This window comes from Anas acuta, chromosome 8 (assembly GCF_963932015.1).
Source record: "Anas acuta chromosome 8, bAnaAcu1.1, whole genome shotgun sequence".
NCBI classification, from domain to species: domain Eukaryota; kingdom Metazoa; phylum Chordata; class Aves; order Anseriformes; family Anatidae; genus Anas; species Anas acuta.
Window position 1 is genome coordinate 21,483,258 of NC_088986.1, and position 23,862 is coordinate 21,507,119.

At 58.1% G+C, this 23,862-nt stretch overlaps 1 protein-coding gene across 17 annotated transcripts in view; it reads left to right on the forward strand.

Annotated features, from left to right (window-relative positions):
- The window catches only part of CACNA1E (calcium voltage-gated channel subunit alpha1 E), an 88,753-nt gene that overhangs the window by 39,228 nt on the left and 25,663 nt on the right, over positions 1–23,862 (forward strand). For 9 of the 17 annotated variants that reach the window (XM_068690098.1, XM_068690096.1, XM_068690097.1 and 6 more), the window contains exons 9-22: positions 5,864–5,967; positions 14,325–14,440; positions 15,511–15,564; positions 15,750–15,908; positions 16,014–16,223; positions 17,165–17,277; positions 17,359–17,471; positions 17,554–17,685; positions 17,943–18,015; positions 18,370–18,487; positions 18,799–18,866; positions 19,725–19,822; positions 22,170–22,226; positions 23,258–23,857. In XM_068690098.1, the coding sequence (XP_068546199.1) occupies positions 5,864–5,967; positions 14,325–14,440; positions 15,511–15,564; positions 15,750–15,908; positions 16,014–16,223; positions 17,165–17,277; positions 17,359–17,471; positions 17,554–17,685; positions 17,943–18,015; positions 18,370–18,487; positions 18,799–18,866; positions 19,725–19,822; positions 22,170–22,226; positions 23,258–23,857 (2,015 nt within the window). The remainder of the gene's footprint in view (positions 1–5,863; positions 5,968–14,324; positions 14,441–15,510; positions 15,565–15,749; positions 15,909–16,013; positions 16,224–17,164; positions 17,278–17,358; positions 17,472–17,553; positions 17,686–17,942; positions 18,016–18,369; positions 18,488–18,798; positions 18,867–19,724; positions 19,823–22,169; positions 22,227–23,257; positions 23,858–23,862) is intronic. The other 8 variants (XM_068690093.1, XM_068690101.1, XM_068690100.1 and 5 more) reach the window with 2 other exon arrangements.

The window sequence follows — 23,862 nt, forward strand, 5'->3', positions numbered from 1 at the left end:
AGGCCACAGCTGCTTGCTGTAAACCCCAAATCCCTCTTGCAACAGAGGAGGCAGGACTGGGGAAAAAGAAGGTGGTAAAATACGGGGGGTGCCACGAGACCAACATTTTTGGCACTGGCAGGCCCGAGCATGGCTCAGGTGCATTCAGCCCGGTGCCTTTCCAAGGGAGAGGAGGCAGAGGGAGGGATGCTGGCGAGTGAAGGAGGTGGGAGAGGTGTCAAAAGGGGGAAAGCTCTCGGTGGCTGAGCCCTCCATGCCCTGGGATGCTCCAAGGCGCTCAAGCTGGAGCCCTTGCCGAGGGAGAAGGAGTCCTGCTGCGTGTGCTTCAAATTAAAACAAACCAAAAAACCCAGCTAGGGAGGGATGAAAATTTAATCGACACGTCATGCTCTCAGCAGGTGCAGACCTTATTACCTCCATGGCTATTTTGGGGGGCCAGGGAAGCCGAAAAGCCCCCAGCGCCACAGGACAGAGCCCCTTCTGCTCCTCGCCTGCAACTTAACCACGGGTTTAAAAGGCAAGCGAGGGCTTCAGGAAGGAGGAGCTGAGGAAGTTCCACCCCAAAGCCTTAAAACCATCCTAACTTTTAACTATTTGAGCTGCTTTCCCCCCACCCCGAGGTTGCTTCTGGTCGCTGTGCCCTGCTAGGTGCTGCTGCACGCACCCCGAGCAGAAACGGGCAGAAAGCCGGGTTTTTGTTCCCCTCCTGGCTCGGCTCTTTGTTAGCACTTAAAGCCAGACCCTCTCCAGCTTGCCAAATGTTCCTGCTTTTTTTTTTTTTTTTTTTTTTTTTTTTAAAAATGTGTGTGCACGCTGAAATGACACAGCAAGAAACAAACTGTGTCTGCTGGATCCACAGCTTCGCAGGCATGTTCTGTCGCAAGCTGCCTGCCCACACCCTCTGCCTGCCTGCCAGGGAAAGTCTCTGCCCTGGGCCGGCTGCTGAAGGCAGCAGAGCCTGGGATGCTCCGGCACTGCCCATCGAGAACGGGCAGGGGGCTCGGACCCCTCCTCATTAAGCCCAGAGCCTCTAATTGCCTTTCGCATCCCAGCAGAGGTTTCCTTCGCAGCCCCTGGAAGGCGGTGCTGGGGTGCCTGGCTGCGACTTCTCCGCAGATCAGAGTCGAACAGAGCCAAAAGCAGTCTCCATGCCCATTTCAGGAATTTCCAAAACACTTATTTTTTTCCGTAATGCTTTTAGCATTATTTTTTTCCGAGTCAAAAATTTAGAAAATCGAAAAATGAAATATAACGGAGTTTTTTTCCCCATTCCTTGTTTTTTTCCCTCTCCCCATTCCTTCCCAGCAAGACGTGTGCCCACGTGCTTCAGCCCTCGCTGAGCATCCCATGTCCTGTTTTGGGGACCTCTTCCCACTCCCCATCCCCTTTCCCCCCGGGTGCTGTGGGCACAGCATCGGGGCGCCCACCAAGGGCAGGATGCGGCCCGCCGGGGGCCGGCCCTTGCTCGGTGAAGGAAATGTACCAATTTCCTCATTAACCTAATTTGGAGAAGAAAAGCATTTTCATTCAGATCTTGTACAGCACCGGGGTCGCTGATGGATACCAGGCGCGGCTGGCGGGGAGTGAGGCATGGCCCTGCATGCGGGAGATGAAATTACTGCTATTAAAGGGAAGAAGGAGATCTGTTACTGCGCTGGGGAGAGCAGCAGCGGGTGTCGAGGTCTTGAGGGAGCTGGTTAGGTCGGGGAATCTGCTGGGAGAATTTTTTTGTTGTTGTTGTCTTTCCTTTTTGCTGGATTGCGATGCTGTGCCTGCTGGTCCGTGCGCGCGGCTCACCTGGATGTGGCTGCGGTTCGCAGGGAGGAGCGGGGCAGGGATGAGGAGGGATGGCTGCAGCCACCCCAAAAAGCCATCCGGAGATGCCAAACCAGGGATCCGCTGTGCGAATCGTGGCGTGGCAGTGGCTTCGTGCGCGTTGTCCCGCCGGCGGTGGGCACTGGGGAGCGGTGGGGAAGGGAGGCACAGCGCCCACCAGAAGCCTCCTGAGATGTCCCCACTGCTCTTCAGCCCCAAGCCCTCTCCATTTTTGGAGAGGAGGTGACACCGTGCACAGCCCCGGGTTACATCCATGCATGGACAGCGCCCCGTGCTGCGCATGTCCCCGAGCAGGTGGCTGCCAGGCGGTTGCAGCGCTGGCTGTACATCACCCCAATCCAATTATTTGCTGTCTCGCTCCAAATTCAAGCAGAAATCATGGAGACTTTCCTAATGCAGATGAATTTGGACAGGGGAGGTGGCTGCGTGCGGGTCACCGGTGTGTGCAGGGCACTGTGTGGGTGCTGGGCGCAGCGAGCACCTCCACCAGAGCACAGCTCTGCTCCTTCTCCATCCACCCATCGCCCTTCCTCTCCTTCCACTTTCCGTCAAGCCACCGGGAAATAAGGACTAAAGGTGCCCTGCAAAGGCAGAAGGCGCTTTCTGCTTATTTTTAGGTAGGAGAAATTGAGTTTGTGGTTGTTTTATTATTTCACCCCCCCCAACCCAGCAAAGAAATCCTGAAGTTTCCTATGCGAGCACAGCCTGAGGGAGGGTACGTGTGGGCTGCAAGCCTGTGCTTTGCATTCGACGGCGGGATATATTTAGACTTCTTTAGATTTCTGGCCCCCGAGTGAGACCTGCTTTTGCAGCTCCCTGCGCCTTTTCCTGCCCTTCGGAAGCACAGGGGCTGCCCAAAGAGCAGAGCTGCTCCCTGGGGTGCCCGGGTGCCCGCTGGGGTGGCTGCAGGGCTGGCTCCATCACCCCTGGGGACAGAGCTGTGTAGGGTGGCTTGGGTCCCTTGTAGGCTGGAGGCACACGGTGGTGTCTCAGGTATTCCCAAAGGTGGTAGCAAGCGTATTTCTTGGGCAGGTGGCCGTGGAAGAGCACGGGTGGTGGTGTTTTGGGTGCTGAGGTGTGTAATAGGGTGCGCAGGGCTGTGGGGGCGTCCCATCCCTGGAGGTATCCAGGAGATGTGTGGATGTGGCACCGAGGGGAGTGGGGAGACTCGGCTTGGATTTGGTGGTCTTGAAGGTCTTCCCCAACCCAGATGGATCTAAAATTCTGTAGTAAGAGGGTTGCAGCTTTAAAGTGAAGGGGAGAAGAAGGATCAACCATCAGGCAGCGCCTTGGTTTCCCAAAGGGCTTGTGTGAGCGATGGGACCTGGTCTCCAGCACGAGGAGATTAGGGATTGCGTGGACTAGGGATTAAAGTACCGTGGTGTGTCTGCCCTGGCCTCTGCAGGTGATGCATGGCCAAGGGGAAAAACCAATGGGAAGGCACAGGGGACCAGGCCAATGAATTATTGACTGAGAAAGGTTATTAAAAGTAAATGGTGCTCCAAAGGGTTGGGAAAAAGGGGCTGCTTGGTAAAAAGAACGACACCTTTGTGCCGAAGAAGTGCCAAAACTGAAGCCAACACGGACCTCATGAAGGATGCCTGAAGGGGCAGCAAGTGGTTCTTCACTCTGGAAGAAGAAGGCTGGGGATGTTGGGGCACGGTTCCTGTGCTGGATGGGCATCTCGCCCCAACTTTTGGTGAACACAACCACGGAGGCAACCAGAGGTTGGGCAGCACGACCAAGAGCATGGCTGTGGCCCCAGCCCATGGTGCCCATCGCCGTGGCGCTGGGCATCGCCTCCCCCCGCGATTTGGGGGGAGCTGGCACACGAAATGGCAGGTCTGGTAACGCGTATTTATAACAGCTCCGGCGTGCTGGGGGAGGCACCAGCTGACTGGAGGAGAGCGAATGCGATGCCTATATTTAAAAGCGGGGGGAGGAAGGAAAAAGTAAGGCAGGCAGGAATAAGGCTGCGAGCCTGACCTCAATTGCATGCCATTTCGGAACAGATTTTGGAGGCAAAAGAGGAAAATGAATCATGGGTTTGCCAAAGGTAGGTCACGCCGGGCTAACCTGGCAGCAGAGGACAGGTTTTCTGAGTGCAGGAAACGTGCAGAGCTGCTCGTCAGAGTAAGGCTTTTGCGATGGGAAAGAGGTGACGAAGAGGAGCTGGTGGGAAGGGAGCAGCTCCGAGGGGGGGCTGGATGGGGCTTTGGGACCTGCTGGTGGGGTTTCATGGGGATGAGCCACGTGTGTGCTGGAGGAGAGGGAAGACACCCCCTAAGAACCTGGGTCGCTGTGGTTGGAAGTGCCAGGGTGGAGGCGGAGGGGCAGGAGGAGAGGTTTGCCATCAGGATGCTGAAGGCTCACAGCATCGTGCTGGGGTGCCCTGGGACCCATCGGGATGGCTCTGTCAGGTCTCCTGTGTCCTGGGAAGATGAACATTGACCATGGGCTGGAGCAGGGAAGGGGCTACTAGGAAAATCAGGGAGGGAGAGGCAGTGATTTAGGAGAAAAGTGGGGGAACCTTGCTTTATCTAGCAAGGCGGAGGCTGGGGATGGCCGTGATCACTCTCCATAAACACATCGGGATGGGAAACGAAGAGCTCTTTAAGCCAAAGGCCGATGCTGGCAAGAGAACAAATGGGTATAAACTGGCCACAAATAAATTTAGGCTGAGAGTTAGGGCAAGCATTATCGCATCGGCTCGAGGAGCCTTCCAGTGGGAATAGTGCGTTATGCACGGGCTGGCCGGCTTCAGCCTTGGGGTGGAGAGGTGGCCACGATGGGCTGGAGAAGCAGTAGGAAATGCTGAACCCCTCAGGCCACGAGCTCCTTGGGGAGTAAAAAGACAAATTCTGGCCATTGGAGCAGGGCAGCGCTGGTCCCCAGTGCCACCAGTTTTGGCTGTGCCCGCAGAGCACAGTGGTGTCGGGGTGCTGCTGGTGACCCTGGGGAAATCACCCTGTGTCCAGCCCTGGGGGAAGATGTTCACCCGTTAAAGACTCAGCTATTTTGCATCTTGGGGGAAATCCCCTTGGTCCAAAGGGTGCACGGTGCCTTCAAGGCTGATGCCTTCAAAACGGGGCTGTTAGAGAGCAGTGGGCTGGAGCCAGGACTCAGGGGGAGGTCTGGGTGTCTCTGGAGGGTGGTGGTGAGCATTGGCTGCCTGAGATTCCCATACACCGTTCCCAATCCTCGTGCTCACTTCTGGCCCCAAGGAATGGGGCTTGTGGTGGAGCAGGACCTCGAGAAGATGTGTGGTGCCCCTGCTGCCACAGGAGGAGGGCGATGAGCCTCCACGGGTGCTTTCCCTGACCCCAAAGAGGTGCTGATGGGATGGGGCAAAGCCAAAGCACCCGTTTGGGGTGCCCAGGGAAGGGGCTGGCAGGCAGCATCGGGGTCTCTGCCCATAGCATCCCCCTCCGTGTGCTGGTCAAGCGCTGGGATCCTCCGTGCTGGCATGGTGGGGACACTTTGGTCACTGGAGGAAGGCTCGAGCATGGTGGCTTTCTCCTCCCTTCCAGGAGATGGGCTCGGCTCCTGCGCTGGCCGGCGGGGAGACGTAGTGCCAATGAGTCAGACGAAGATGAGGGCTTAATTAGCACGGGGAAGGGAAGGGGAGGGAGGGGGGGAGAGAAGAAGGAGAGAGAAAAGAGAAAGAGCCTTTCATCGCAACAAGATTGATGCCACCTCCCCCAGACAGTCACGTTCTGCCGCATCACTCTCCAGCCCGGCGTCATGTGCGCGCTGCCTGGCGCCCGAGGACAAATGGGGCCGGGGAGCGGCTGCAGGGTACCGGGGGGGCACTGCCTTATTAAAAGCCCCGGTGAATAATTGCCTGGAGCTGCAGCCTGCTCCCTGGGGCCGGGGTGGGATAACGCAGCAGGGTGACAGCAGGAGCCCATCAGGTTTGGGGTCACGGTTGTAATGCCCGGAGGAGGGTGGTGTGGTTGGTCTTGGGGAGAAATGCCACCCTCTGCCTCGGGTGTAACCTCACACCTGTGTTTTCTTTCCCCTCCAGACCAATGATGCCTTAGGAGCCACCTGGAACTGGCTGTACTTCATCCCCCTCATCATCATTGGATCCTTCTTCGTCCTCAACCTTGTCCTGGGAGTGCTGTCGGGGTAAGCGAGATGCTGTCCTCCTCCGGGCCGTGCCCCAAGGCTGGCACAGCTCTCTCTGTTTTGGTTCTCCTTCCAGATGAGCTTGTGGTTTTGGTCATGTGCGAGTTGTTGTTGGCACAAATCTGCAAGCTGCTGGTGGGCACAGGGCATGAGGGAGCAATATGGAAATGGGTACGAGCTCGGGATGTGTCTGCAGCGAGGTGCGCATTTGCCAGCTGCTGGTGCGTGGTGTGCACAGGATGGGCTTGGGGCACCTCGGTGCTCTCCCCAGAGGAATGGAGATTTTAATCCAAGCCATCAAGCTGGGTTTGGAGAGAAAAAGGCTTCTCGTCTCCATGACGATGAACCAAGGTTGCGCTGGCGCATCCTCAGCTCTGGCAGGGGTTAGAGAGCGGGGAGGGAGCGAGGCTGTCGGGAGCGAGGGGTGGCTGCGGTGAGGGCAGGGGGCACCGTGAGGGTTTGTGCTGGGCTCCTGGTGTGTGAGCAGCATCCTCACATAGCCTTGTGGGCACTCCGAGCTGCTCTTTTGGGTTCGGAGATAGCATTCAGTGAGAAAAAAGAGACTTCCCTGTGTGTGCAGGCTGGTGCTGTGAGCAGCACATTTCTCCTTGAGCTTAAAGCCATGTAGTACATTTCCTTGGTGCTTGTTTCTTAATGGCTTGTGATTTTGGGATGCGGGTATCGAAGTGGAAGCTGGTCCTGGCCATCTCTATCATGGTCTTAAATATCCCTGTGCGTTCAGGGGTGGTGGTGGTGGTTTTGGGCATGCTTCTAGAGAGGCAGGCAGGGCTTCAGCATCTCCAGGTGGCTTGCAACTCCCCAGGTCCAGGTGCAGGGGCTGTGGGGACAGGCTGCAGCGAGGTAACACACTGCCTTGTGGAGGATGATGAACCCCAAGCAGCATTGGGTGACTTTTGTGTTCCTTATGCCACGTCCAGCTTGGAGATGCCAAGTCCGGGGTGGCCGCGGGGACACCCGGCTGTGCCCTGGCCCCCCCTGGGTGCTTGCCCCCACCAGGACCGTATGGGGCAGCCCTTCCCGTGCCTGCCAAATTGGATGCAGTTGTCTAGGGCTCTTCCCAGGCGCCGGCTGGCATTTCCACTGTTTGTTTATCGCTGATAGGGTTTGTATTGGGGAAGGATGCGCGTGGGCGGGTGGCCTAATTGGCAATGGAGATGCTCTCGTGGCGTGCCAGCTACCTAGGGAAAAGCACGGCTGCTCAGCTCCCGCGGGGCTGGGCGAGCTGGGCTCTGCCATGGGTGCAAGGCCACCAAGGGGGCTGTGGTGTCCCCAGCACCTCTGTGGGTTCGGGACCCCCTTGGCAGCCAGGCTGGCTGTCCTCTTGCTGAGCTGGTGGAGGGGTGTGAGGCTCGGTGCTTCTGCATGCACACACCGTGCGTCCTTGAGCGAAGGTGTGCAAGGGCTCCTTGCCTTGCTCTGCTTGCTGAGGTTTTGTTTTTAATGCGTCTCACCCTTCTGTTGTGCTGGAGGAGAGCTCCGGGCTCCGCTCCAGGAGGCCAAGGTGACCTCTCCATCACCGTGCCCTGCAGCCGGGGTCCGGCCGCATCCCCCTGCGCTGGGCTGAGCGGGGAGGAGGAGGTCATGTTGGGGACGAGCTCCATGGAAACATCTCCATGGGAAAGAAATGTTTCCTGGTGTAATAGCGCTGCTCTGGGGGAAGGAAAAAAGGCTGTGTGTGGCCAGCTGAAAACACGGTTGCTCTGCTAACTCGGGGCGCTGTGCTCGGCAGCGAGTCCTGGTGGCCCACGCGCTCGGTCCCATCTGCTATTGTAGGGGAAAAGCAGGCAGGAGTCTCTTCTCTGGCCTCTGCCCTCCCGTTTACCATGACTTCGGCTGAGACAGGGTTACAGCGATGCTGCTGTGCGTTGGCCAACCCCAAAAAATCATCTGCGTGACCCACGACGAGGAGCAGAAACCTGCAACCTGCACCGACTACTGACAAGGTCCCCTTGGTTCTTCCAGCCTCCTCCTCTTGCTTCATCTCGCAACTATTTTCACCGAGGAACCAACCAGACGCCCCAGGCAGGTCCCAAGTGCCAAGAGGCTGCAGGAGGACATTTGTTTAATGTGCCACCATCAGAAGAAGTTCGCCGGAGCCCAGATTTAGCAATCTCCTGGTTGCGATGCGCATCTCTCCCAACAGTCAGTTCCCCAACTGTTAGGCTGAGGCATGACCTCCGTGATGTAAACAGCCTGGATCCATCTGCTCCCGAGCACAATGTATGTGGGAGAGGAAAAGAAATGATTTCCATCCTAGCGAGGCTCCTCAGTTCTCTCTCTAAATACGCACACATGCGCTGGAATCGCATGCAAGGCTATTAAGAGGAGATGGAGTCGCTCCAGGCAGGGGCTTGGAGAGCAAGTTCTTCTGGGGCTTTGGCATTTATTACTGTGTCTATTAACTTTTCCCCTCTATGGGTGCAATTACGGATCAATTAATTCTAACTGAAAGCAGAAAGGAGAGGAGAAAAAAAAAAAAAAAGGAAAAAAAATTGGCCCCATTCCGCTCTGAGAACATTTTGCAGGTATAGAGCCCAAGGAGATGTGACTGCTCAGCTTTTAAAGCTACACGGCTCCTGAAATAATCCTGGCAGAAGAGCTGGAGCGAGCGAGGATGGAGCACCAGCCAAGATGCCCTGCTTTCTGCCTCGTCGCAGGCTGCGGATCAGGAGCTCAGGAAGAATGAGGCTCACAGCAGGTTGTGTGTCCTGGGGTTGGGCTCAGCCTCAAGCCAGGGGGATGCAAAAGCTGCCCCGTGCTGGAGATTTGCAGAGGTCTGCAAATTTGTAGAGTTTTTTTTCATTTTCCTTCGGTTGTTTTCCACGCAAACCAATTTGGATCCACGTGTTTGAGCTTCATCTCCAGCGTGGCAGCACTCGGAAGCTGCAGAGACCTGGTGGGAGCAGTGATGCTGGCCCGGTGTGGTGGCACCTCGTGGTCTGCAGCATGGATGGGGACGGGGACCGACCTAGGGAGGCTCTGTGGTAGTGCCAACCAGAGGTCCTCTGGGAGCCGATGGCAGAGCAAGAAGCTGAGCACGATGGCAGGAAAAATGAGATCCATCTGCCTTGTACCAAACAAGAGAGTAATTTAAACCCTGCTAATTGCTTCCACTCATCCTGGTGATGTTAAGTCTTTTCTCCCTTTAAGTCTTTTCTGCCCCCCACCCCCAGCTCTTGCACTAAGCCTTTGAAAGAAACGACTAATGTTATAATTAAAGGATCAATTTGGCAAGATTTCTTTGTCTTAAGATCTTCTTTCTTTCAGGTTGGGTTAGCGCTGCGCTCCCGGTCTCCGGAGAGCATTCTTCAGCTCCTCCAGGAGCCTTCTGTACCATCTCTGAAATCTTTTCACTTGGCTTAATTTGAATTTTTTTCCTCTCCAATTTTGAGGCATAACAAACGATGAATAAGATTAAGTTTTAGCAATTAATAATAAGGGCGTTGAAGGAACGAGCGCACGTTTTCGACGGAGGCAGGGTTGGGTTTTTTTAATTTTTTGACGGCTCCGCGCAAAACCCGGGCCCCGTGTTCGAGCTGGATCAGGTGCTTCGAAGCCAGGCGCTGGGAAGGAGAGGATCAGCGCCTGGGAGGTGGGTGGTTTGCGGAGGGGAAAGCAGGGAGACACACTGCCACAGCACGGAAAAGCTGGTGGGGACGTCGGCAGTGACAGCAGGATGCCACCATGTGTGCCCGGAAAGCGGCGCGTTGGATGCGTGGCGCTCCCCGTTGGTTCTCCTCGGGGATTATTTGCTAGCAGGTCCCAGTCACGGTGTGTTTGCTGGGCTCGGTGCCTTCCTGGGGATCTGCTCTGTAGGCTGGGGGGGACAGGTTGGGGTTTGATGCTCTTCACAGAGCACTCAGTGGAAAGCTCATGTGTTGTTTTTGGAGCTTTGCTCCAGGTCTTCCTTAATTTCAGTTGTCCTGGTTGGCAATAGCTGTAGGAGTTGGGCTTGGTAGATGCGTCAGGTTGATGGCTGGACCCAATGATCCCAAAGGTCCTTCCCAACCCGGGTGATTCTGGCTTTGGAAAGGTGCCGACCCACGGTGACCATCACCACGTTACAAGGGGGTGTTTGGTGCCGGTGTTGGGTGGCTTGGGCAGGATCCCCCGGATGAATCACTTCGCGTTGCCAGCTCTCTGCACATCGTAGGAGGCTGTTTGTTTGTTTCACAGCAGCAGAGTGACATACCTAGCGGATGCGTTGTGGGTTTCGCGCTCGATGCTTAGCTCTGGATCCATTGTGTTCGCTTGGAAGCCATCAATTAGCGCGCTCCGCAGTTCCTGGGAAGTTAGCGCCGTGAGACGCTGGAAATCGGTGGCTGCTTTGTGCTGCAGCTCACTCGCAGCACTGGTCCCACACCTTCTGTTTGCTGTCACGTGCAAAGGGGGGACAAAACCCTCCCTGTTTACAGAGACAAAATCCGGGGAGGGGATGGGAGGAGCGATGCAGTGTGAGCCGGGGGCAGCGATTGCTGGCAGAGCCCGGGGCGCTCGAAGCAGCGCTGCCTGCACCAGTGCTGCCCTGCCTGCAGCAGAACAAAGCCTCGAGCTTCCACCTCTGCTGCTCTCATTGGGCTGCCAGACGCTCCTGGCAGCAAGGGCTGACCCTGCTATGCTGCCTTCGATGCCACCCCCTCCGAGCAGGGGGGACGGAGCTGCGAAGCCCCGCGCTGTCACCTCGGGACAAACGTTGGAGCTGCCACTCGGCGGCTGGCTCCCTTTTTCCATGTGCTATTTGCCCTCTTTGACTTGTTTTCCTCTGTTTGGAAACAACGAGCTCTGCAAGCTCTCGGTTGCTCTTTTCTCTCGGGTCACGGAGTGCTGCTTGCTCCCAGAGAGCGAGCGCGGTGCGTGCGCAGAGGTGCTGAGCCGCCCGGGGCTGGTGGCCCCGTGAAGTGCAGGGCACCTGCTCCACCAGAGACATCCTCAAGGGACTTCGCAGTGACACAGATGCCTGGCCCCGATCCCAAACGATGGTGGAGCTTGCTCTGGGATGGATGAGAGCTCGTTGGCTGGAGCCAAGTGCAGACAAGAAGTTGCTGGGGAGAAGAGGGGAGGTATTTAACGCGCTCAGTGGGCTGCCTTCCCCACCAGCAGGCGCAGCGTGAGCCTCTCCCATGTTTCTCACTGCTCTGAGCACCTCGAACGCAGCGGGGGCTGCACTGAGATGCTGCTGCCGTAGCTGGGAGGTTAGGAACAACTCCAGCCGTGGGGATCCGTGGGTTTTTTGGGTTTAGATCCAAAGACTGCAGCCTGTACCTCAAAAGGAAACCTGAAGCTGGAAAACCCAGCTGGCTTGGATGGAGGGGCTGTGCTGCTGGCCCCAGTGGTTCAATGTCTCTGTGCCATCCCAGTGTCTCCATTCTGTCTTGTCTCCACTCTGGCTCGTCCCCCGGTTATTTGAATTTTTGGAATTTATTTTCAAAGCTGCCCAAAGCCCAGGCCCGAGAGATCTCCAGGCTGCCTGCTCTCTCCTCCCATTGCCCGCCAGCAGCAGTGCCCGTAACAGCGTCGCTCCTTGGGAAAAGTGAGGTGTCCCGTAAAATAACCAGCCGGTGGTGGCTGTGTCCCCACTGATTTTGGGCCTGACGTGGAGCCACAACAGCCCGCATCCCTTTGAGGGACCAGCTTATAGGAGGAGCCCTGTGGTGCTGGGAGTTGTGACTTCTCCTCTGGAGATTCCGAGGGTGTTTTTCCTCAAATCGTGGTGCTTGAAACTGGACAGGAGCCGTGTGCTGAGACCTTGCTGGTGCCGAGCAGAGCAGAAGTGTTACCTGATGCCGTACAGATGGTTCTCCTTGTCGTACAGCCCACCACAGCTGGCTTTTCCACAGCAGCATGCTGCTGCTGCCTCCTCTCCAGACGTTAGCCAGTACCTCTCCTCTCCCCACCCCATCCTTCCTGCTGCCTCAGGTCATTTCAAGACCCTTTTGGTAGCAGGTTTGTTGGAGGTGTGTTTAAAGGCAGTGAAAGGTGATGAATAGATGGCTTTGAAGATGGTCGGCTTGTTTCAAAGCATGGAAAGCACAGTGTTGGTGTGACCAGTGCTGTATCCCCTCTCTGCGCTCAGAGAAGCTCCTGGAAGGATACAAGTGGGCTGCAGCACCCATGATATTTTTTTTCTTCCCCTTATTTATTTATTTATTTCCCAAAAATGGGGCACTTTCACATGTTTTCTTCTATTAAGACTGGATCTGGGCCCTGCAGAGCAGTGATGCTGAAGCAGTACCACCGTGAGGGCGCAGGAGCCTGGGGCAGGAGGGTGCTGAGCGTGGCCGTGCCCCCGGGGTCTCCCACCAGGATGCTCTCGCCCTGCGTCAGGGGAATGCCAGGGCTCTAAACGGGAATTTTCCTCCCCGGGAGGAGCGAACCATCTGCTCCCATCGCCACGGAAGGCTGGGCACGGTGTCTGGATGGTTCCTCGCCTGCAGGAGGATGATGGCACCCTGCTTGCCAAGCTCCCCCCGCCACCTCCATCCCTCAGTGCCCACTTTTGGCTTTCCAAAGGGTACAGCTGCAACCACGCCAGGTCCAACACATCCCCGTGCTCAGCACAGGCTTTTCCATGGAGGAAAGAGAGGAGGCTGGAGGCTGAAACCCCTACATCAGGCTCTCTGTGCACGCTTTCACCCTGCCTTTACAGATTTGGAGAGCCCCCCTGGCCTGGGGAGGGATGCCCTGCTCAAATTGCCCCCCCGGAGCCCCTTGCAGAGCCGAGCGGTGCCGTCCCCTGAGCCATGACCCGCACACCTTGGGGAGCAGCATCCTCCCGGGGGGCCAGCCCCGTGCCTGGAGTGTTCCCAGGCGGCTGCCAGTCAGCGCGGCCGGCCCCGTGCTCGCACCGCAGCGCTATCTCTACCCGCTGCTGCAAATTGGCTCTGAGCAATCCTTGATCTGTCAGCATCGCCTACCCACTCTCAGATGTCACCAGCCCCCGCTGCTGCCCCGCTCGGTAACGTGTCTCTCTGAGATGTAATAATTCATTAACTTGAATTTAACTTTATTTTTTTTCTCCTTCTTCTTCTTATTCCTCCTCTCTGCCCCCCTTCCTCCTCCTAATGGACAAAAGCAATTAGGCTCCATTAGGGAGCAGCAGTGTGGGAAGCGGCTCCCTCGGAGACGCTGCTGCAGCAGAAGGGACCGCGGTGTCCCTGGGTTTGTGTGCGTGGCACCAGCTTCTTGCAGGCTAGGGCTGCACGAGCAAGCACTTGGACACGGGGAAGCGTTGGTGCCCGTTTCTGGCACCCCCCAGCTCCGAGGGACAAAGGACACCCAAGGGACAAAGGACACCGAGGGACAAAGGCAGCGTCCCCGTTGGCTCTGGCTGCGAATGGCAGCTCCCCGCTTCTTGGCACCTCGAGTTCGCTGCTGTGCAGAAAGCGGCGTGGGGGATGAAGCCAAAATCATCCTGCCTTTCCTCCGCGCCAGGCGAGGAGCGTTTTGCACATGCCGTGCCCAAACCGGCGAGCGCCTTTCCCCGCCGGCTGTGGGAGGTCTCCTCCTCGCTCTCCCCCCCGCCCTCCTTCCCTCCGCTCAGGCTGCTTTTTTCTCTTCCTCCCCTTTTGTTCTCTTCCCCCTTCCCTGCCCTAGGAAGAAAGTCTCATTTCAGTCTGAAAGCCGGAGCTGGAGGGGGAGAGGCATTTGATGCTTAATGCCGGAGCGGCAGGAAACTTCACCTTCCTGGGGTGGAATTAAAAATGCTCGAATTGTCTGGGGATCTTAAACAAGAGATGCAGGGAACATTCAGGGCTTTTCACACAAACACGCGCGCGCACATGCAAAAGCCCACACAGCATTAAGGGTGTAATAGCTCAGCTGGGGTAATGCACTTGAACTCCCTCTGCAGCAGACAGACCGATTCTTTCGCTGCTTTTGAGTATTTGGAGGCTGGAGGTTGCTGCTGCTGCTCTCTGGGGAGAGAGATGCTCGCCTCGAACGGGAGCGGAGCTGTTTGTTCTTCCCCATCTGCTGCTCATCTGGGCATGGTGGGGCGGGGGTGCTTGGTGCAGGGCCCATCCTGGTGATGCTTGTGCGAGAAAGGGTGTGCTGGGGGATGTCTTTTTGCAGGGGGGGACATTTTTTGTGTGTCGACGTGTCCAGCAGTAGAGGTGGAAGGTGTGGGTGGAGATGCCCCAGGTGTTTGGGGTGTGCGAGCGATGCCCCAGGTGTTTGGGGACAGCTGGACACGAGGCGAAGCAGGGGACAAAGCCCCACAGGAGGTGGCAGTGCCCAACCTGGGGGCTGCAGGGTGGCGAGGCGGAGGGGATGGGATATCCGTGGGGCAGGAGAACCCCCCTGGTTGTGCTCTCACCTCCCCCTCTGCCCTGTCCCAGGGAGTTTGCCAAAGAGCGCGAGCGCGTGGAGAACCGCCGAGCCTTCATGAAGCTGCGGCGCCAGCAGCAGATCGAGCGGGAGCTCAACGGCTACAGGGCCTGGATAGACAAAGCGGGTAAAGGCTGGGGACCTCGGGGGTGGTGGCGCTGAGGGTGGCTGAGATGGGGACGGATCTCTGGACATCACCCAGCGTAACCCCAGGGCTGTCTGGGTGCTCTCGTGGTGACCTTGGGCGCACGGACGGGCTCAGCCCCAGCAGGAGTGATGCTCCAGTGGCTCTCCAGCCAGGCTGTGAGCAAGGACATCCCCAGCAGCTGATGAAACCTCACGTTTTGTGGCACAGAAATGTAATATTTGGGGCGTGAGGCACGTAGTGCCACCAGGAGAGGCAGCTGAGCCCTCGCGGCTGTGAGCCTTGCTGCGCGACACGTCCCCGTCTGCTGGTGCTCGCTGGAGCCTCACGCAGAGGTGGGCAGTGGGGAAGCAGAGCAGTGAGCGGTGCCAGTGGTTTTCCACCTTTTAACCTTATTTCTATTTTTGTTTTTCTTCCCCTGGAGAGGTGATGGCTCTCAGGTTCCTATCATTCCTCTAAACAAGGGTAGCACTGCTCACCTTCAGCTCTGCCTCATGCACTGTAGTCAGCTCCCTTTTCTGTCGTGCCACTGGCTGCCCCTGGGACCCAGCTTTCCTGGCATCCACAAGACTCAGATAAAGCCCCAGCTTTTTTTTTTTTCTTCTTTTTTTTCTTTCTTTTCTTTATCCTCATGAATCCATGAATAAAATCAGCTTGTGAGTGAGTAGAGGGCAGATGTTTTGTTCCTCCGAGGAGTTAGCAGAAGGTGAGGAGCCCTGCAGAGACATAGAGGATACGGAGAGGGGTCTCCTCCAAGAGCATGACTCAGAAAAGAGACTTTTTGTCTACAACACTCAGCTTATTTATGGAGGCTGGTTACAGAAGCCAGGCTGATCAGAAGTAATTTCTCTTTCTGATACAATGTGCGGTAGCTGCCCCTTGCCACCCCAAAGAATTTGCTTTAGGACACTGCCCCAGTGCTTGATGAGAGTTTGCAACCTGTAGCGCCCACCTCTGGGCTGGGCAAAGTGCTTAGGTACCGGGCAGTGACGTGTGGTGTGCTCCGCCTTTGGTGTCTTGTCTCCTGATGCTGAACTGTGTGTTTTGCGTAGAGGAAGTCATGCTGGCCGAAGAGAACAAAAATTCTGGGACCTCAGCCTTAGAAGGTAAGAGGAGCCAAGCCCTTCCTGGTGGCTGGCCACAAAGGGAGGCTGAAACCCTCCTCCGTGGGTGGAGGGAGGTCTGCAGACGTGCCAGGGGGCACATCCCACCGCCAGACCCGGGTCAGCCAAGCACTGGGGTGCAGAGCCATGAGTGTGTTGCTGGCAGAGCCGTGCCACCGCAGCTCCAGCACCCCTTCCTCTCCCCCTGCCAGTGCTCAGGCGAGCCACCATCAAAAGGAACCGGACGGACACCATGAACCGCGACTCCAGCGACGAGCACTGCGTCGACATCGCCTCGGTGGGCGAGCGGAGGCTGGCGCAGAGAAGACCTCTCCATCCCACCCTGGGTCGGTGCTGCTCCAAGATTTTTTCCCCCCCGACCTGGCTCCTGTGGGGCTGGGTCACTCAGTTCGTCCTCTCACCTTGGTATCTTCTCCTTTTTTCCCCCTCAGGGAACCCCTTGAGCCGCTCGGGCCTGAAAGGCGCCAGGGTGGACGGTGCCTCCTACCTGCGGCACAAGGAGCGCCTCCTGCGCATCTCCGTCCGCCACATGGTGAAATCCCAGGTCTTCTACTGGATCGTCCTGAGCCTGGTAGCCCTCAACACCGCCTGCGTGGCCATCGTGCATCACAACCAGCCCGCCTGGCTCACACACTTCCTCTGTGAGTCCTTCGTGCCGGGGGCAGAGCGTGCGTGGGATGGCAAAACCTCCTGCACCGGGGGTAGCCTTTCATCTCCAACACACCCTGGCCACTGGTAGCAGTCTTGGCCCCACAGGGAAACGTGGAGAAGTGTTCCTGGCCTCGTGCCCTTTGGGTCTGATGGTTTTCTCAGGCAGATTGCAGGATTCAGGTGGATTTATCCCAAAATCGTGAGCGGTGGTGCTCAGTACATCCACATCCAACCTGGCACGCTGCGCTGTGCTCAACCCCCGGCAGCCAAGTGTTGCTTCTGAGCTGCTGCAGGAGGGATGCTGCTGCTTTCCCATCCATGTTTACTCTTCTTCACCTTGAAAACGTCCCTGTCAAGCAGCAGGCCTGCCCAAATCTGCATTGGCACGCTCAGGCCTGCCGGGATCCCAGCAGGGCACGGGGTGGGATGGCAGCTGGTCGTGGTGAGACGCGGCTTTTGGGCAAGGGGAAGAGCCAGGCTCTGGCCCGCTAATGTTGGTGAAATAGCTTGAGAAGCTTCTCCCTGGCTCATGGCTGCTTGGCTTGGTTACCCTGGCCAAGTTCCAGCCGTGCAATGATTTACGTCCAGCTTGCTAATGTTCCCCTACAGTGCCATGTGGTTAACGTCGTTGCGGACACCCCAACCGCCACCATGTAACACTGAGGAGCTGCTCTGCTCTGTGCCAGCCCTCTCTGGCCTTCTCTAACCACTGGGGCACCAGTGTACCTACCCCGAAGATTAATTTGTGGGGTTGGTGCCCTGTTGTTCGCAGATTAGCTCTTGGCAGGCTTGCTTCCCAACCCCATCCTCTGGCCCGAGAGCTGGGGGAAGCAGCGTGCTCCTCGGCGTGTCCCACCTCTGCCGTGTGCCACGTGGGTGCTCCTCGATGCTCCGTGTCCCAAGGGTAGAACATCTGGGTTTTCTCTTCCAGACTATGCAGAGTTCCTGTTCCTTGGGCTCTTCCTCCTGGAGATGTCCTTGAAGATGTATGGCATGGGGCCACGCCTGTACTTCCATTCTTCCTTCAACTGCTTTGACTGCGGGGTACGTGGCCACGGGGATGGGGCACGGGAAGATTTCCCCTCCTGAGCTCATCTTTGACTCACGGCCACGTCTGCTTCTCAGGTCACGGTGGGCAGCATCTTTGAAGTGGTTTGGGCCATCTTCAGACCGGGAACCTCCTTTGGGATCAGTGTCCTACGAGCCCTTCGTCTCCTACGAATATTTAAAATAACCAAGTAGGTGCCAGCCACCCCCAGATCCAGTCACTGCTCTCCTGCTGGCACTGCTGCAGGTGCTCCAGCCACGTCTCTTTTCTAGGTACTGGGCATCCTTGAGGAATTTGGTGGTCTCGCTGATGAGCTCCATGAAGTCTATTATCAGCCTGCTCTTCCTCCTTTTCCTCTTCATCGTGGTCTTCGCCCTGCTGGGCATGCAGCTGTTTGGAGGCAGGTAGGTCGCAGCGAGCCTGGGGAAAGGGCATGTAGGAAGTCTGCAGCCTTGCTCTCAGCCTGCTGCTGGTACCTCTCCTGCACCAAAAGCCCTGCCTGGGATGTGCTCGGGGATGGGGGGTCCTTCTGGCTGGGGCACATTTTGGGAACGACCTTCCTTGGAGCAGGGGGAGGCCTCGGAAGCACCAACGAGCTGATGGCGCAGAGCCGTGGCTCGCTGCCCCTTACCCCAGCCTGTTCTTGTCCTCGTGGTTCCAGGTTTAACTTCATCGACGGGACACCATCAGCCAATTTCGACACTTTCCCCGCAGCCATCATGACGGTGTTCCAGGTAGGAGCCGGGCTGCAGGGGGACACCACCCGATGGCCTTGGGGCATCTGCTCACTGCTGGATGGGGCTTTTGAAACCAAACGGGTCCAGCTGCTAGGACATAACTCCCTCGCTCCCTTTCCTACCACAAAACTGAGCACCTGCCTCTCTTCTCCATTATTATTAACACTTCCAAGGTGGAGGAGTTTCCAAACCCTTCCGAGGAGACCCAAATCCTCAGCAAAGCCCCGTAGCTTCTCCCTCAAGGCTGCCCTGTGTGTGCTGTTGGAGTGGGTGGAGGGTGACCGGGTGACAAGAGGGTGTCAGGGTGACGAGGGTGGCCGGTGACCGACCTGCTGGCTTGCTCTCGTGCAGATCCTGACGGGCGAGGACTGGAACGAGGTGATGTACAACGGCATCCGCTCGCAGGGAGGCGTTCGCTCGGGCATGTGGTCCTCCATCTACTTCATCGTCCTCACCCTGTTCGGAAACTGTATCCGCCTGGCTGCTGTGCTTGTAGCAGGGCAACCCCGCCTCATCTCCCTCCCCGGGGACACCCACCCCTCCCAACCCTCTGCCCCTTCCTCCTCTCCCCGTTGAGGGGGTCCCACCACGCGTGGGGCAGCCCTGGACACCCCGGGCGCAGAGGAGGAGCTGCCTGGAGATGTGCTGCGGGCAGGATGGATGGGATGGGCGAGGAGTTTGTCCCCGAGCTGGCGAGGAGCCCCCAGGGCCACCCTCCCGGGGTGGCTGCAGACGCCCATGTCCTTACCACGAGGCTTGTGCATCCTTAGCTGCCTGCAGATACTCTGCTGAACGTCTTCTTGGCCATCGCGGTGGACAACCTGGCCAACGCTCAGGAGCTCACCAAGGTACGTCCCAGCTGCTTCTCCTTGCTCGTGGGAGCTCGCAGGGCAGTGGGGGTGATTTAGGATGTGATTTAGGGTGGTGCTCAAGAAGCTTGCTGGGCTTGGCTGCTTTTAAGACCGCGCTGGGGAATATTTGGGGAAGGCTGAAATGTTGGGGCGCCCTTTGGGTAAAGCAGGCAAGAGCTGCAGGGGTCATTGCTGTTCTTTGAATGAGCCCAGCAATCCCACACTGCTCATTTTTTTGCACAGCCTGTGCCTGTTCCTCAGCTCCTGCGGGCTCACTGGGTGGCCCCCATGGGTAAATCCGACCTGTTCCCAGCAAACAGAACGGGACAGGAGAATCCAGGGGGCTCCCATCCCCCTGTCCCCCCACGTGCTGGGGGCTGTGGCTCAAGGGAAGAGGTCTGGGTGAGCCCCTATGGCGTGCCAGTAGCACCAGTTGGAGGTGATGAGGTTCTTGGAGAGGCTGAATGAGCTAAGATGATTCCCAAGGACTTTATTTTTTTTTTTGCTCTGGAGATGTGGCCAAGCTCGTTAAAGCTGTATGGTCCGTGCCGGGGTTGTTTGTGGGTCCCTGGCTTCCCGTTCTCTGCCCCACTCCACCCTGTGGCTGTGGAGGAGAAGCTGTGCTGGTCTATGCCATCCGGGGTCGTTTTGGCTGGGTTCACTTCTCCAGGTAGCACTAACGCCTTCAGTGAGATCCAGTGTGATGGGGAAATTGCATCCCCTCAGTGTGAGACAAATGAAGGCTGTCTCTGTGCCTTTCTCTTGGCACCAAAGGTCACCCCACCGCCTCCGATGGGCGCACGTTCCCCCAAAACACCGGCCTCCCCGTAAGCAACCCCTCCGTTTCCTCCACAGGATGAGCAGGAGGAAGAAGAGGCCTTTAACCAGAAGCACGCCCTTCAGAAAGCCAAGGAAGTCAGCCCCATGTCCGCCCCCAACATGCCAGCTATCGAGTGAGTGACCCCACAGCTCCTTGAGCCCCCTTCCCCTCCCCGGGGGTGCAGAGGGGGACGGGAGGAGATGGACGTGCGCCCTCCGTGGGGCAGACACCAGGCCACCAAAGCAGGTCCTGGGGCTGCCCCATGCTCCCTCGCCTCCTGCATACAGCAGAAATCTCCCCAGAGAGGCCTCCTGCCCCAAAACACAAAGCCTTGATAGGTGAGGTTGCTGCTAAGGGTGAGGGAAGAGGCTGATGAGGAGGAGGAGATGGGTGGTGGTCGCTCCTGTGCAGCGTTTCTTCGTGGTGGGGCAGGGGGAGAGCAGCGGGTGGGAGCTGGGGGTCCCAGCAGTGCCAAAGTCTGACCCCCCCGGCTCCTTCCCCGGCTGTAATGCGGTTACACGGGATGGAGCAGGCTTGCAAAAATCGCATTTCATGGTAAGGGAATTTCATTTGGGGAAGGCAAAAACCCAAACCCACATGAAACCCTTGACACTCTGTTGTTGAGGAGCCCTGCCTCTGCGTTGCAGCAGCAGAAAGTTCTGTTTTTCCTTCCTAGACACCTTATTTTTCTTTTATTTTGCCCTGTCATATGGTCTAAATCACATAAAACTTTCTAAGTCAACATTGGAACGAGGCGTTTTGATTTGTTTCCCAAAACAGTACACTTCGGTACGGCTGGAAGGATTTATTTTTTTATTTTTTTTATAGAATCCCTTCCCAGGGAATTTTAGGTTTCATTATGCTTTGAAACCAAGCCAAGCTCACACACGGCTGCGTCTCTTTGCAAATTTGCCGAGAGAAACCCAGGCGAGCTCCAACCCGTGGGGATGGAGGAAGCAGCGAGGTTCAGATCAGATTTTGGGGAGCTGCCTGAGCTCCTCAGCTTCCCAGGGATGGGATGCGATGGTCCCCCACCCTGCTGGCTTTGGGGTGGCACGAGTACCTGTAAGACCTGACTGGAGGTGAAGAGAGATTCCTAATAAGAGAGAAATCTCCCTCTCTTCCTTGCAAGCAGGATTTGGGGGGCTTATGGGAGAGATGGCAGACTTTGCGTGTTGTGACCAGCTCATGGGCATTGGCTCTGGCTGCCAGTGTGAACACGTTGGATAAAGTGAGGAAATAAAGGGATTTAGGCTGCAGAAGGGGCTGGAGAAGGGAGAGATACAAGAGGAAGAGGCAGGAGATGGAATATATTAGGGCACTGAAGGATTTGCCCGCGCATCCTTGCTGGTCTTCCTGCCGTTGTCACATCCAGCTGGCTAGGAAAGCAGATTATTTTTTTTATCTTAATTTGTTGTTGTTCCTGTGGCATTGAAATGGGAGACAGTGATATTTGCAGCTCTTTTTTCTAGTTCCTCCCCCTCCTCAGGGTCGCTAGTTCCAGTGGCAGGGGAGAGGGATGTGATGCCCTGAGGGTGATGTTTTCCAGGATCGGTTTGGGTTCGGGTGCACGCAGACGGCTTCGGTGGGTCCCCGGCGCGGGAAGGTTCGGCGCACACATTTGTGCCGGCGGAGAGGTCCGGTTGCCGTCGGGAGGAGTGCTCCCACGTGGCCAGGCTGCCGTGGGTGGCCGCGGTGCAGATTGGAGCACGGCGTGTGCGCACGGGCGCCCGTGGTGCAGATGGCTCGGGCTGCTGGGCGAGTGGGTGGCCAGATGGACGCACGCGGGTGCCGCGACGCAGCGGTGCCGCGCGGCCACTTGCTGCGGGGACGGTGGCAGGCAGCGGGCGTGCACCCTGAGCGTGGCACCGGGCTGTCCCTTCGCACCTAGCCGTGATGGTGGCAGTCACCAGCGGGGGGGTGCTGGGGCTGCGGGTGCCCTGCAGGAAAGCAGCAGGGAGCGTCTCGACTCGCGCGCGTGAGCTCTGCGCGCACACGTGGGCTCGGTCGCATGCAGTCGGGGTGTATTTGCTCACAGCGCACATGCGGCGTTTGCAGAAAGCAGAAAATGTAAATCACATGCAGATTTGCATATATGAGCTTCGTATCCCGTTCCGTGGTCTCAGGGCAGCACGCATGGTTGTGGAAATGGGTGGTGGTGCTCTGAGCAGCTCGGGGACAGCCCGGCGCATCACCTCTTCTGCCAAAGCACCGCATGGAGCTGGGTAGGAGTGAACAGCTCTTCCTTCTGCACTGGAAAGAGCTGCTAAATCCCTGAGGACCAGGATTTCTGAGTGGCTGGCGAGGTAGCTCGCTTGGCCACATCCCTCTTGCTCCCCAGAGCAGATCCGCAGCCCCGGGGTGAGCACCGCTGCGTGCATCCCTTCACCCAGCGGTGTGTGAGCCCTGGCGGGGTGTGCAAATTGGGCCGGCACAGGAGGGGTGCTGGGGATTGAACGGGTCTGTTTTTTCCTCCCCAGAAGAGACAGGCGCAGGAGACACCACATGTCGATGTGGGAGCCGCGCAGCAGCCACCTGTACGTGGGTCGCGTGTCCTCTGTGGCCCCCTGTGTTTTTTTTTTTGGGCAGCCCCTGCCCCTCCTGTGGGTGCCTCGGGGCGCTGCCCTGCACCCGTGTCCCTGCGTGCGCTCGTGGCTCTGTGCGTGCCGAGCCTCCCCGCAGTGTGTGTGTGCGTGTCGGTGTACCCGTGGGTGTGTACCGGCGTGTGCTCCGTGGGTGAGCAGTGTACGTGTGTGCACGTGCGTGTCTCCGTGTGTCGGGAAGGGAACGTCTGTCCTCGCCGGGGTGTCTGTGTTCGTGTTTATGGCGGTGGAAAGGATCCGTTTACAGCCCCAGGAGGCGCAGCTCCCCCAGAGCACACCCGCAGGAGCACAGAGGACCCCCGGATGGGGGGGAAGCCAACAGCTTTAGTCCCAGATCCTCGCACACGGGCTCCCCGTGGGACGTGCTGGCTGCACACTGAGCACAGGCAGGGAAAGGGGCTGTGTGTCCAGGGGTGTCCCACTGCAGATGTCCCATCGGAGGGCAGAGAGGGGCACCTCTCAGTGAGCAGGCCAGCCTTGTACCTAGCGCATTTTCCCTTTTTACTCTCCATCCCCATCATCAGCACTGCCACCCAAGCCCAGCCATCATTAGGGCAGCGATGCTCCAAAAAGGAGCCTGGCTCCAAGGAGCTGGAGGAGAAAAAACATCCCCAGTGCCGGCATCCTGGCTGCAGCAGGAGGACTTTGGCCACATTTTAAGTGGTGTTCCCAAGCAAGCAAGGGGACGGTGGTCACCACCTGGCTGGGATGGGGCAGAGGTCTTTCGGAGGGGCAGGGGTCCAGCTTCAGCCCGATTTCCAACCCCTGCCAGCACCAGGGGGACGCTGAAAGGCTAAAGGGGACTGACCCTCGGTGACCAGGCAGGTGTTTATGTCTCCATGTGCACCCCCATGTCTCGTCACCGGGGCTGTGGGTGCATGCAGCTGGGGTGCTGTGGGGTGAAATGCCAACGCTGGCGGGGGGCTGGCGGCACTGACCCCGCTCCCCGGCTGTCCCCGCTGCAGGCGGGAGCGGCGCCGGCGGCACCACATGTCGGTGTGGGAGCAGCGCACCAGCCAGCTGCGCCGGCACATGCAGATGTCCAGCCAGGAGGGCATCAACAAGGACGAGCCCCCCCTCATCAACCCCCACGCCAGCATCTTCCGACGCAAGAAACCGGGCGACGGCATCGCCTTGGAGAAGTGCGACGAGGAGCAGGGCGGCAAGGGCGAGCGGCCGCCGGCCGAGGGCCCCGAGCAGCCGGCCCCGGGGAGCAAGGCGGGCGGCGGGGAGGACAGGAGGAGCCCATCGCCCCGGGCCAGGCGAGACAAGGAGCTGTGGCACCAAAAAGCGTGCCACGGGAACTGCGAGCCGGGCGAGGAAGGGGCAGGAGGTGGCATCGAGGAGAGGGCGCGGATGAGGCAGAGCCAGCGGCGCAGCCGGCACCGAAAAGCCAGGATGGAGGGGAAGGATCCAGCCCTGGGGAGCCGCTCGGGCAGCCAGGAGATGGGGCTGGAGGAGGCCGGCCCCGCGGAGGGGGCACAGGACGGGGACCGGCGCGGGGATGCTGCCGCGGCGCTGGACCTGATCCAGGGCGAGCCGGAGGCGAGCGGGGAGCCCGCCAGGTTTG